Consider the following 14,036-nt stretch of genomic DNA (forward strand, 5'->3'; position numbering starts at 1 on the left):
AGCGCCGCGCAGGCGCCCCAGGCCCGCGCCGAGCCGAGCCCCTCCTGCTCGCTCCAGGCGTCAAAATGGCGGCGAGGGAAACCTGGAGAAGCCCCGGAGCCTGAGCCACTGACAGGAGCGGAGACGGGAGCTGGCGGCGGCGACGGCAGGAGGAGGATGGCCGGGGGCGCTGGCTCCGGTACGGACGGCGGTGCAGGCGGCGGCGGCGGGGGCGACGGCCGCGGTCGCAGCGGCGGCAGCAGCAGCAGCAGCGGCGGGAGGAGCCTCTGGGGTGAGTGTCCCTCGATGTCTCTGAGGCTGTGAGCTGAGGCTGTTACCGGCGCGGTGCTGGACGTCCCGACGAGGAAGGGGCTGTGCGGGGGCCGTGGGGGCGCAGGGCTGGGGCCCGGCCGCCGCGGGGGGCGCGGGGCCGGGGCCGGGGAAGGGTCTCTGGTCCGTCTGGGGCTGAGGCGGCGGTGGCAGACTGACCGGTCCCGGTGCGCTCCGTGGGGCGGGCTGGGCAGTGCGCCGCCGTCCTGGGGGCAGAGGCGCGAGGTGTGGCGCTTGGGGCGGGGAGAGCGGCCCGAGGTGGCCGCGGCGGCGGCGGCCCGGCCGGCTCCAGTCTCGGGGCTACGAGGGGCGGGACTCGCCGCTCCCAGGACGCCGGGAAACCGCTCCCGAGACTCGGGCGCGTGTTTACCCGGCTGCGGGGCTGCGACCGCCCCGGGGTGGGCGTGAGAGCTGCCGCCCGGAATCAGGGGTCGAGGAGTACAGGCCTGTGGACGGCTGCTCCCTGGGGGAGAAGTTAGATTGTCCGGGTAAGTTACTGTTTCGGGATCAAACTGTTGTGCTTTGACAGGTTGGGAGAGAGACAATACGGAGTCTTTGGTAAAGGATCCTGTGCTTGGAGTACTTGAAAGGCTAAAAGCGTGCATTTTTCAATGCCTCATCATTTGCACAGCTGTTTATTAGCCTTACCCCGAAGATGAGAACTTTCTCACCGTTTGGGGGGAGGAAGCCCTGAGTGTTGCTTCTGTTTTGAACTACAATAGCACCTCTTCACATACCAGCACAGATAATAAGTACTCTGGATTAGGCCTAATTCGCAGAAGCAGTCTTGGTTTTACCAGAGAACTGTTTCCTCTGCTAAAACATCTTACTGTAATGAGGAAATAGGCATTTTTACAGAATTACTTCGTTTTTTCAAGTAGCAGAATCTTTTGTCTCTGAATAGCATCCATTTCTTTTAGATTGCTGAAATCAATTACTTTCTCCCGGAAATGTGGAAGAAAGATTTGAAATTGCAAGAATCATACATGTTAATGGCAGCTGTGATAAAACTTGTCCTAGAATTTTGAAGTCAGAAAAATCTTTAGCGATCTGATGTGACTTGTTTAAGAACTGGGAAACTAGGCCCAGGGAGATGAGTGACTCGCTGTGGGTTCTGCAGCTGGCCAGGGATTGGACCAAAACTAGAATCTAGGCCTCTCTCCGCCCTTATTTAGAGAGCTCTTTTCACTACACTCCTGAGCCTCGTATTCTTCATTGATTGCATTCTTCACCACCATCCTCATCCCTGGGTCTTTGTACAATGTAGTTGAAAGGAGAAATCAGAGAGAGCGCCTCATTCTGATTTTTGACAGTTACTGTCAGTTACCACAAGTAACTGATGAATTTTTTCCCTGGCTTGAATTTAATAAAAACCAACTGACATTTCATTTAGAGTTTTCATAGGTCTGTGACTGACTGTATTTCTGTCCAATTATAGCAAACCAGTATTCTGTCCCACGAAACTTAACTACTATATTGTTTTGTCCCTCATTAACAGAATTTAAACAGGTTCTTTGTATCAGGCTCTAATTTTAGGATTTAAAACACCTGTGTTGTATTTGCCAAGTTGTACCACCTGGTTTCCACATAGCCACTTGAGTCACAGCAGTTTTCTGTGTTGTGTGTCACAGGTTAACCTTCAGAAAAACAGTCATGTCAAATGCTTCTGATTTCATATTCTAGTCATTGAAACTCACACACCAGAGTTGTACCTTGTGTTCAGTTACACGGGTGATTATTGAAGATCTGCTTTGTATTTTGCAATACTAGGTGCTACAGGAGAAAGAAACAAGTGAAATATGTAGACTTTGCCCTCAGAAAAGATAAGATGTACCCCTCTGAGTCTAGAAAACAATCTATCAATACAAAGAATGCTGTAGGTGTTCTGGTTAAAGGGAGATGAGTGAGGCCTCAGGAGTCTAAATAACTTCCTGGAACACTTGGGACTTGAGCTAGCTTCTGTGAGGGTTTAGATTTACAGAGAGATTGGAGCAGTTACTTTGTGAGGGAAAAGCAAGAGTGTAATGTGGAGATTAGCTTTGGGGGAGGGGAATAGGGAGGGAAACTAGGATGAGCTGACAACTGAATTTCCTTGGGAGGACATTAGACAGTTGAAAGGATATGTTTGTAGAAGGGTTTGAGTACAGGATTGAGGAGATTTGGATTTTTATCCTCTTGTGCAAGATATGGGGAGCCTTTGAAAGTTTGGAGGCCACACATTAATATGATAAAACTGACAAGACGCACCTGTCAGTGATCTGTTGGTTAAGTTAGAATGAGGAGAGAGTGGAATGAACCAGGGCCAGTAGTAGCTATTGCAGTTACCTGGGTATGAAGAGATGAGATCCTACACTAAGATAGAGTCACTAGGAAAGATGCATAGCAGGTATTGTCTTATTTGTTGCTGTTTTTATTGTGGTAAAATATACATAACATAAAATTTGCCATTTTAACCAGTTTTAAGTGTACAGTTCTGTGGCATTAAGTGTATTCACATTGTTGTGCAACCATTATCACCATCCATCTCTAGACCTCCATTCATCTTCTGTAGCTGAAACTCTATACCCTGTAAACACTAACTCCCCACTTCCCTTTACTTAGCCCCTGACAACCAATATGCTGCTTTCTGTCTCTACGAATTTGATTACTCTAGGTATTTCATGTAAGTAGAATCATACAGTGTTTGTCCTCTTGTGACTGGCTTATTTCACTTGGCATAATGTTCATCCATGTTGTAGCATTTGTCAGAATTTCCTTCATTTTTAAGGCTGAATAATATTCCATTGTATGTATATACTGCATTTTGTTCATCCGTTTATCTGTCAGTTGATACTTCATATGCTTCCACTTTTTTGGCTTTTGGAATAATGTTGCCATGAACATAGGTGTGCTCATATCTGTTTGAGTCCCTGCTTTCATTTCATTTGGGTATATATCCAGAAAATTTTACATTCCGACCAGCATGCGTCAGGGTTCCAGTTTCTCCACATCCTCACCAATGCTTGTTGTTTTTATTATTTTGATAACAGCCATTCTAATGGGTGTGAAGTGATATCTCATTGTGGTTTTCACTTGCATTTCTCTAGTGATTAGTGCTGTTAGCATCTCTAAAGCTTATCAGCCTTTTGTATATCTTCTTTGGAGAAATAATCTATTTGAGTTCTTTGCCTTTTTTTTTTTTTTTTTTTTTTTGTGGTATGCGGGCCTCTCACTGTTGTGGCCTCTCCCGTTGCGGAGCACAGGCTCCGGACGCGCAGGCTCAGCGGCCATGGCTCACGGGCCCAGCCGCTCCGCAGCATGTGGGATCTTCCCAGACCGGGGCACGAACCCATGTCCCCTGCATCGGCAGGCGGACTCTCAACCACTGCACCACCAGGGAAACCCCTTTGCCTATTTTTAAATTTAGTTGTTTTTTGTTGTTGTTGTTGAGTTGTAGGAGCTCTTTTGTATTCTGGATACCAATCCCTTATCAGATAGATGATTTGCAAATATTTTTGCCATTCCATGCATCGCCTTTTCACTCTGTTGAGTGTACTTTGATGCACAGAAGGTTTTTTTTTGGTAAGTTTTTAATTTTAATGAAGTCCACCTGATCTAGTTTTTCTTTTGTTGCTTATACTTTTGGTGTTAAATCTGAGAAATTATTGCCAAATCCAGTGTCATGAAGCTTCCCCCTTTAAAAAACTTCTAAGAGTTTTCCCCTCAAAAAACTCTTATGTTTAGGTCTTTGCATGTGGATATCCAGTTTTTCCAATGCCATTTGTTGAAAAGACGATCTTTTTTCCATTGAATGGTCTGCCCATCTTTGTTGAAAATCACTTGATCATACATTGAGGGTTTATTTCTGAAATCTATTCTGTTCCATTGGTCAGCAAGTCTGTCTTTGTGCTGTCACTGTACTGTTTTGATTACTCTAGCTTTATAGTAGTTTTGAAGTCAGAAGTGTGAGGCCTCCAACATTGTTCTTTTTCAAAATTGTTTTGGCTATTTGGGGTCCCTTGAGATTCCATATGAATTTTAGGATAGATTTTTCTATTTCTGCAAAAATTGTCATTGGGATTTTTTTGATAGGGATTGCATTGAATCAGTAGATTGTTTGGAGTAGTGTTGACATCTCTTCCAGTCTTCCAGTCCGTAAACACCAGATGTCTTTCCATTTATTTGTGTTTAATTTCTTCCCACAAAATTTTGTAGTTTTCAGTGTAAAAGTCTTTTATCTCCTTGCTTAAGTTTACTCTTGAGTATTTTATTCTTTTTGATACTATTGTAAATGTGATTGATTTCTTAATTTCCTTTGCGGATTGTTCATTGTTAGTGTATAAACACAACTCATTTTTGTGTGTTGATCTTATATCCTGCAACTTTACTGAATTCATTTATTCTAATGGTGTGTGTGTGTGTGTTTGTGATTAGAGTTTTCTACATATAAGGTAAGGTTGTTTTCTAACAAAGATAATTTTATGTCTTCTTTTCCAGTATGAATGACTTTTCTTTCTTTTTCTTGCCTAATTGCTCTGGCTAGGACTTCCAGTACTGTATTGAATAGAAATGGTGAAAATGCACATCCTTGTCTTGTTCCTCATCTTAGAGGGAAAGCTTTCAGTCTTTGACCATTGAGTATGATGTTAGCTGTGGATTTTCCATACATAACCTTTATTATGTTGAGCTAGTTTCCTTATATTCCTGGTTTCTTGAGTGTTTTAGCAGGTATGTTTTAAGAAAAAAATTCAGTTATGGGTGCTGAGTTTCTGCCTGGTGAAAGAAAATTCTTGTGTCATTGGTGGAATGTTATTGTCAAGTTGTTTTTTTTAAGCATCATCTTTGTACATTTGCAGTTATGTTCTGGCTGAAAAAAATAGTGCTATAGTTATTCAGTGGGGAAGACTGACACTAATCAAATAATCATACATATATATACCTGAGTAACTATAGTACTATTTTGCTTCCAGCTGTATTCCCAGCATCTAGCATAGTGCCAGGCACATAGGTGCTCACTAAAGTTATCAATTGAATTTAAAAGCAGAAGACTAAGATTTAACCCAATAAGCTAAAAAATATATTGTTTATAATTTTTATAGAAAGTGTTTATTCTATTTTAAACCACCTTCCCTCTTAACCCAGTCTTGGTACAGTGTTAATAAAAACAAAATCAGACTTCTCCACTCTAAAAAGAAACAGGCAAGTGACTTTTTCTAAAACAATTACCTTTTTTAAAATGAGGCAACATTTTTCTTTTTAAGTTGATGCTAATGGAAGTTGGTTATCAGAATCCAAAATTTCAAAGGGAAGTGTAATTTAAAGGAAACTTTTCATGTACTTACTAACTTCAGATTTATAATGAAATTCAAACATTCAGTACCTAGTTTATTTACAAAACAAGTTCAAAAATTTTTAATGCAAGCTTCAGTTCTTTTAATTTTTAAAATTTTGGCAGTCTAAATTTGACATTACAAGTTGTCTTTCACAGCATCCTTACTATCTCAAATAATGTAGAAACTTCAAAAACATATAATGTACTAAGTTTTATAAATTGACATTAAATCCATATAATGAACATAATATGTTAAAGTTGGAATAAACAGAAATCACTTTAATTCAATACACAGAACATCCTTTAATCGACAAGATTCAAAAAAATCTGCTTTTTTGAGCATTGTTGGAGTTTTTAGACATAGTGGTGATGTATTAGAACACTGGACTGGGAACCAAACCTCCATTCAGATTCTGATTACTATTTATGGTTTTGCAATCTTAAGCAATCCATTTTACCTGTCTGAGGCTTAATTCTTCCTCATCTGTAAGAGGGAAAACACACACACACACACACACACACACACACACACACAATATTTTTACATAGCAACTTTGCCACCTTGTATTTTTTATTCCATTCTTTCCCTCCCTGTTACCACTTACTTACTAGTCTGGACTATTTATTGAACAGCCTACCAGTGGAGTCTCTGCCATTTGTTCTCCCACTTTTCCTCTCCTTCTCTGGCTGTTCTCTATATTGCTACCACACTTTTTAAAAAATGCAATTGGAGGATGTTACTAAAAAATGCAATTGGAGGATGTTACTTCCCTACCTAAAAAACTTGTGTTGACTTCCCATTGTCTATCAAATAAAGTCCAAACTCACAACAGTTTGTAGACTGTTGTCTAACGTTAGATTTCACATTATTCTAGTCATACTAAGCTGTTTCTTGTTCCTTCTACTTCTGTTTTTCATGTGTTTATCCCAGTGCTTGGAGTTCTCCTGTTCTTTGCCATCCAGGAGACTCTGAGAAGATGACTCATCACCCATTTCAGCTGTAGATTTTGATTACTCCAAGCCAATCAACTCAAGGCATTTCCCTGTAAATTATTTGGGACAAATTATTTGGGACAAATTATTATTTGTCCCAGTTAGATTGAAAGGAAAGAAACATTCTGTTTCTGGGGGAGAGGATTTTTTCCCCTATTGTTTTTGAGCAAGAGAACTTGTGGCCCCAGTCACCACTGGCAGCTGTCTTGTGACCACAGGGGATGATGAAACATGCCCTGAGGATGGCAGAACAGAGAGGTAGAATGAATGTAGGTGCATGACAACATTATTTTAAACACTATTGTGCTGGGCCTGGGGCTTGGTGGGATTTCTCCTTGTGAATGAATTCCTATTGTTTAAGCCAATTCTTTGGGGTAATTTGCCATCAGAAATCTGATTCTTACAGTCGTCTTTATTCTTCAAGACCCAGTTCAAAAGTTAGTTTTACCAGTAATCATACACTCACTCCTTTAGTACTTTGGACCTTTCTTCCAGTCCTTATTTACTATATTATCATCAGTTGCTTGTGTGTCTAACTCCTGCACGTTACTCTTCGTACTTCGAGCCAAAGCCTATAGGATGTAGCACAGTGTCTGGTAAATTATAGATACTCAGTGAGTTGTTAGGATGAAATAATAACATGAGTAAATGCTTTGTAAACAATCTTTTAATAAATATGAGGTATGTTATTGAGTTTAAAACTAAAGCGAGATGGAAAAATCAATTAGGCCAGGCATGCAAAGTGTTCTTTGCTTGCTCTTAATTGTTTTCTAAAAATATTCACTTAGATTAAAAGTTTGACAGTCTCTTCTGGCTACAATTCCTTAAATTTTATGAACACTCTTACCTACTTAAAGCAGGAATCATGGAAGGAGCAATAATGAATTGTGTTGTTAGTGTGCAGTTTCTTTCCTTCTTTAGGGGGAGACTGAATGCCAGAAGAATTTCAAGTATAGTGTCTTTTTTCCCCTATATTCTGAAATTATACTTATTTAATTTGTTTTTTCTGGAATTTACTTGTGAGTTGTTCTTTAGAGAAAAATTCCATAACATGCTTCATAAGACTTAATTATTCTTTTTTTTTTGTGTGGTACGCGGGCCTCTCACTGTTGTGGCCTCTCCCGCTGCAGAGCACAGGATCCGGACGCGCAGGCTCAGCGGCCATGGCTCACGGGCCCAGCCGCTCCACGGCATGTGGGATCTTCCCGGACCGGGGCACGAACCCGTGTCCCCTGCATCGGCAGGCGGACTCCCAACCATTGCGCCACCAGGGAAGCCCGAGACTTAATTATTCTTGTCTTCAGACTTTCCCAAAATATTTCTTGCTTGCTTGAGACTGCACATGAGAATTTTCTGGTTAGGAAAAAAGCTTTGTGGCAGAACTAGATGAGTTTGTAGTGAATGTTAGTAATAGCTTATGACAGAGAAATCTCATTATAGCTTTAATTATGAAGTCATAGTTCTGTCACATGCTTCAATGATAAAGTCTGACAAGGGAAGAAGGATAGGGAAGGAGAGTTAAAATTCTCAACTTGGTGTACCTCACCATTTGTTGGCTTCAGTCAAATAAAACTTTGACATAGTAATTTGTAGTTATTTTTAAAACAAGGTAAGGAGGAATACAGTACACATTCGAAATTGTAAAATCATCTGTTGGGATGAGTATGAAAAGACATTTGTCTATGAAGAACAGCCTTCTTGTTTTGATGTCTAGTAGTTTGTTCCCTTGGTACCTTAGTTTCTACATCTGTAAAATGAACAGTATCACCCTCTATAGGGTTCTTTGATTAATTGAGGTAATCTATGTGAAAACACAATATAGTGTTCTGAGCATAGATGCTCAGGCATTCCTTTTTTTTTTTTTTTAAGCAGAGATTATTTTATTTTTTATTAAAAAAAATATTTATTTGGCTGCACCAGGTCTTCCTTGTGGCACATGGGATCTTTAGTTGCAGCACACAGGATCTTTAGTTGCGGCATGCGGGATCTAGTTCCCTGACCAGGGATCAAACCTGGGCCCCCTGCATTGGGAGCCCGGAGTCTTAACCGCTGGACCACTGTTGGGAAGTCCCTCAGGCATTCCTTTTAATATTGAGCTGCATGAGCCGCTTGTATTTTTTGGAGATTAATCCTTTGTCAGTTGCTTCCTTTGCAAATATTTTCTCCCATTCTGAGGGTTGTCTTTTTGTCTTGTTTATGGTTTCCTTTGCTGTGCAAAAGCTTTTAAGTTTCATTAGGTGCCATTTGTTTATTTTTGTTTTTATTTCCATTTCTGTAGGAGGTGACTCAAAAAGGATCTTGCTGTGATTAATGTCATAGAGTGTTCTGCCTGTGTTTTCCTCTAAGAGTTTTATAGTGTCTGGCCTTACATTAGGTCTTTAATCCATCTTGAGTTTATTTTTGTGAATGGTGTTAAGAAGTGTTGTGATTTCATTCTTTTACATGTAGCTGTCCAGTTTTCCCAGCACGGGCTTATTAATTCTTGAATGAGAAAGTCAGTCGATTTGTGTGTGTGTGTGTATGTGTGTGTGTTTAAATAACAAAAACTTTCTAGAATAAAGTTCAAACTCCCTTTCACGGATCATATGGCTTTTTGTTATCAAGGCTCTGCTGCTTCTCTGGGCTCATACCTTATTACTGCCAAATACCTTCCCGTTACTCTGCATGTAGAATTGCTTTAATTTCCTTAGTGAGCCAGGTTTTTTGTTCTTTCCTTGGGCCTTCACATAGTCAGTTTCCTCTGCCTTTTAGAGCATTATTTTGGCATCCCAACCCCTCCCCACCATTACCTTCACCAAGAAAAAAGTTCATACTTATTGTCAGTCTTAGATCTTATCTCAGATATCACTTTCTCAACAGCCCCATAAAGTAAATACTTTTAAATATTATCATCAAATACAGAAAAGATAAACAATTTGAGCAAGATCACAAAGCTTATAAATGGCAGATCTGGATCCAAACCTAGACAGTTTGGCTCTAGAGTTCACCTTCACTAATATGTGCTTCCTCTACATTGTAACTGCCTATTTATCAGCTTGTCCCTAAGTAATTTAAAAGCAAAAATTATGTCTATCTAGTTCATTGTTATATCTTCATGTGCCTATTATCAGCACATAGTAGGTGCTCAGAAAATGTTTAAATGAATGACTGTCTCTTATTTGAGAGCAGAATTTGTGATTAAACTCCTCTTAGTACCTTTCACATAATACGTGTCAGTAAATAGTCTTTTCATGCTTATGATACAAAGTGAAATTTATATGATCAAGTTCATTGTGGCTTTGAAATATATTGCATTTTGGAACCAAAGATAGTTACAGCCCCATTTTTATAATCACTGTTAACTCATTTTATCCTTCTATAGTAATGTTACTTGGCATCTTAAACTGGTGCTTTTGTAGGCTTCCTTTTCACATGGTATCCCTATGAACTGTTAAAATACAGATTATTTGTAACTCATTTCTAAATGGTACATAGGAGATTTTACAAAATAAAATTACACTAGTATATGCACTCTGATCATTTATATCTATTGACCTTTTAATGGACGTGATTGCTGTACATATATATATGGAACTTAGAAAAAAATAGAAGTACTCACATTTTAAACCCTGATGGTATCCCGAAGGATAAATGGTTTATCTATATAGAATAGTCACAGGGTAAATAATGATTTAAGGCATGCACATTGTCGTTCATGTTGATGGGAGAAATTGGAATGTTGTATTTCAGTACACTTTTCAAATAAGTAATGCCTGAAGCTACTTCCAGGTTCATGCTCTAATCAGGGTCAGTAGGTTAGAGAACCAGAAAAGTCTTCCTCCTCCATGAATGTTCTCACTTTACCAAAGACTTTGCTTCTTTGGTTAATCATTTTCTCTTCTGTATCCCCTATGCTCTGGTACAGGGTTTCTCAACTTTGACACGTTGGGCCAGATAATTCTTTGTTGTGGGGCGCTGTCCTGTACTTGCAAAATGTTTAGCAGCATCCCCAGCCTCTACTCACTAGGTTCCGATAGTACCCTTCTTCACTCCTAGTTATGGCAACAAAAAATGTCTGTCTCCAGGGGAGCAGAGTCACCCAGTTGAAAACTGATGCTTTACTGTATCATCCCTACTCATTTGTTACAATATCTCCCTCTCTTTCATACACACACCTTTCCAGACTTTCACGTGCTCTCTATTACTGCCTCACTTCTTGGCACCTTTTTCAGTCTTTTTTGAAAAGAGTTATAAAACATCTGCTCACTCCAATTTTATTTCTGGTTCAGTTTCCTCTCTTCAGGTCTATGAAACCACATTTTTCTGGTTTTCCTTTACATCTGTGGCTGCTCCATTTTGGTCTCCTTTATCAGCTCTACTCACTGGACAATGCCATAATTTTTGCTTCTTTCTTACTTTTTCTTATCTTGTCAACTCCTGCCTTTCTTGCCTCATTTCTTTGTATGTTGTCCTTCTTATACCTATTAATTCTTAAGCTGTTCTCTCTGTTGAAATGCCCTTACCTATGTTTCTCCCTATTTAAATTCTAACATCCTTCAAGAACCAAAGCAGATGTCATCTTTCCATGAAAGCCTTTTCTAATCACTAAAGCCTTTTCTAGTCCTCTAACTTCCATGCCATGTTCCTATTCTTTCTCTCTGTCTTCCACTTGCAGCTTTGTGTTATTTATGTATTGGAATATGTCCTGCACTAGACAGTAAGCTCATCTTTGTATCCCTGGCATTACCTGGCTCAGTGCCCTGCACATAGTTGGTGTTTAGATAGTTGTTGCAGCAATGATGAGGAGGTAGCAGTAGAGTGGAAAGGATTTAGTAAAAACAGTAATGACCTGAAAGGTTGTTAAAAGTAGGAGAAAAAAAAGAAAACTGAAGAAAATTTGAAACTGCTTGTGGAATTCTTTACATTCTCTTCTTTCATGGTTTCTTTGATATGGGCCTTTTCTGGTTTAATTCTCCATTTCTAAGCACCTTATTTATCAAGGACCCGTTATGAGCCAGGCACTCTTCAAGATACTTGGAATACAGTTACTGGAAAAGGAAACAGTCCCCAGTACTGTAGGAACTTAGTCTCTTTGAAGATGTAGAAATCTTAATTAATTGCCCCTGCAGAGTGGTAAGTACTGAAATTAAAGTGTATCCAAAACTTTCCAGTAGCACAGAGGAAAGGGGTGACTTCTCAATTTGAAGTAAACCTCTTTCAGATGCCATTTCTTACATGCAACCTATTCTGGTCACTACCCAGAATGATTAGTGTTTTCCATGCTTTCCTTTACTGTGTTCTCTTTCAGCTACCAAATTATAAGCATTTCCTGTGCCTCAGTACTTAGCCTTCCGTTCATTCTTTTATATCCTTTTCTTTAGGAAATGGATTTAGTTTTGAGGCTTCAGCTGACAAGTTTCAAAGCCATACCAGCTATAACAAAACATTTTTTTGTTGTGAAATAATATACATGCAAAGAAGCATAGTAAACAAATTTAAGTTTAACTTATTTTAACAAATTATTTTAAAGCTGACACCACCATGGTCACGAAATAGAACAGTGGAAGCATGCTCAAAGCCCCACTCATGCCTCTTCTCAATCACAGCCACCTTAAAGGTCACCCCTATTCTGCTTTTCATGGTAATTTCTTCTAAGATTTAAAAAAAGAAGAAGAAGAAGAAGCCCTGTACCTGAACACCAACTAGGTATTTATTCCAAAACAATATAGTTTCATTTTGGGAGACTGGGAGACAGAGGTGAAGGGAGACATTTCACAGTATTCTATCTTGTTCCTGCACTGAAACCCCGAAGAACATCCCCAGGTTCACTAGAAGGACTCACCTGACAGAGCATAGAGTCCTACTCATGGAGATCATTTATTACAGCACGGGATACAAAACAAAATTAGCAAAGAAAAAAGACACATGAGGCTAAGTCCAAAGAAAAACAGCTGCAAGTTTCCAAGAGGTCTCTTCCTGTGGAGTCACACAGGTCACACTTAGCTCCTCCAGCACTGACTTGTGACAGTACAAGTGAAATATTGTCTACTTAGGGAAGCTCATTAGAGACTCAGCACCTAGGGTTTTTCCTGATGGCTGGTCACACAGGCATCTACTACCTAACAAGTATCAAAATTCTAGGCTCCCAGAAGGAAAGCAAATATGCAGCATAAACCATACTGTTTGCACAAACAGTTTAGGTACAGTGAGCTGTCCTTATCAGTTAAGGAATGGAACACAGAAAGTCCAAGTTCCCAAAGACCAACCAGGACCAGCCTTTCAAGCAGGCCTTTCTAAGGGTAGCAGTTTCAGGCCTGCTGTGGCTAACTTTTTTCTGCTTGATATTTTTCAATTCAAAATTTAAATAAATAAAAACTCAGCTTTCAAATTGTGTCATTTTCTCTTAAAATGTATCAACACTAACTAACCCAGTGCAAACCTTCACTTTATACCTCCACTACTATCATTTGATTGAAAGTATGTTCTATGGAACATTGGACATGACCTATTATTGGTTTTTCTTAAAGTTCAGGAATACTGAATTAAGCAAAGTTATACAGGTTACTTAGCTGCAGGACTCTCAGCCTTTTGCAGTGATGTGTGACCTGGCCTCTATCTACCTGTCTTGCCTCATCTTACATTATCTCCCTTCCCTACTTCCCCTGTGTCAGCCACCTTGGCCTTCTTGCTCTTCCTAGAATTTGCTAAACTATTGACTCTGCTGTAACTCCCCAGCATCACATCACTACTACCTCTGTCAATAAATAATGTCAAGCTTTATTTATTTATTTATTTATTTATTTATTTATTAATTATTTGGTTACGCTGGGTGTTGGTTGTGGCAGGCAGGCTCCCTAGTTGCGACTGGCAGGCTCCCTAGTTGCGGCTTGCAGGCTCCTTAGTTGTGGTATGCATGTGGCATCTAGTTCCCTGACCAGGGATCGAACCTGGACCTGCTGCACTGGGAGCGCAGAGTCTTATCCACTGCACCACCAGGGAAGTCCCTCAAGCATTATTTATGTTTATGTATTATTTATATTTATGTGTTTAAGATCTTTCTTCTGTATGCTATGTGTTCTCTATGTCTTGTGGGCTTATTAATGTCAATAAATCAACTTATTCTTTCTCATAGCAGCCCATGCCTTTCATGGCATTTATCTCAGTGTATGATTTTATTTTTGTAATTATTTTTTTAAAATGTCCATTTCTCTCACTTGATTGTAAGCAACATGAAAACCAAGACTATTTTGTTCACAACTATAACCTTCAACACTTAGCATAGGGCACATAATTGGTACTCAGATTCTTAATGAATAATATAAATAATTCTATAAAACTGGGCTATAGTAAATACACAGTGTTTCCCAAACTAACCAGGATTTTTTTTAAGGCTTATTTCATTGTATTTTGCAAGACTGATGTTGTGTAGAATACACTTTGGGAA

At 39.7% G+C, this 14,036-nt stretch overlaps 1 protein-coding gene across 4 annotated transcripts in view; it reads left to right on the plus strand.

Moving 5' to 3' along the window:
- The first annotated feature begins 23 nt into the window (after positions 1-23).
- The window catches only part of BTBD7 (BTB domain containing 7), an 83,838-nt gene continuing 69,825 nt past the window's right edge, over positions 24-14,036 (plus strand). For 2 of the 4 annotated variants that reach the window (XM_059056865.2, XM_067027860.1), the window contains exon 1: positions 28-271. Coding sequence is in view for 1 of the 4 variants with exons in the window: in XM_067027857.1 (XP_066883958.1) it covers positions 157-271 (115 nt within the window). In the remaining 3 variants the exon portion in view is untranslated. Of the gene's footprint in view, positions 272-554; positions 798-14,036 lie in introns of those variants that run through there. The other 2 variants (XM_067027857.1, XM_067027856.1) reach the window with 2 other exon arrangements.

This window comes from Kogia breviceps, chromosome 3, assembly GCF_026419965.1.
Source record: "Kogia breviceps isolate mKogBre1 chromosome 3, mKogBre1 haplotype 1, whole genome shotgun sequence".
In the NCBI taxonomy this organism is placed as follows: domain Eukaryota; kingdom Metazoa; phylum Chordata; class Mammalia; order Artiodactyla; family Physeteridae; genus Kogia; species Kogia breviceps.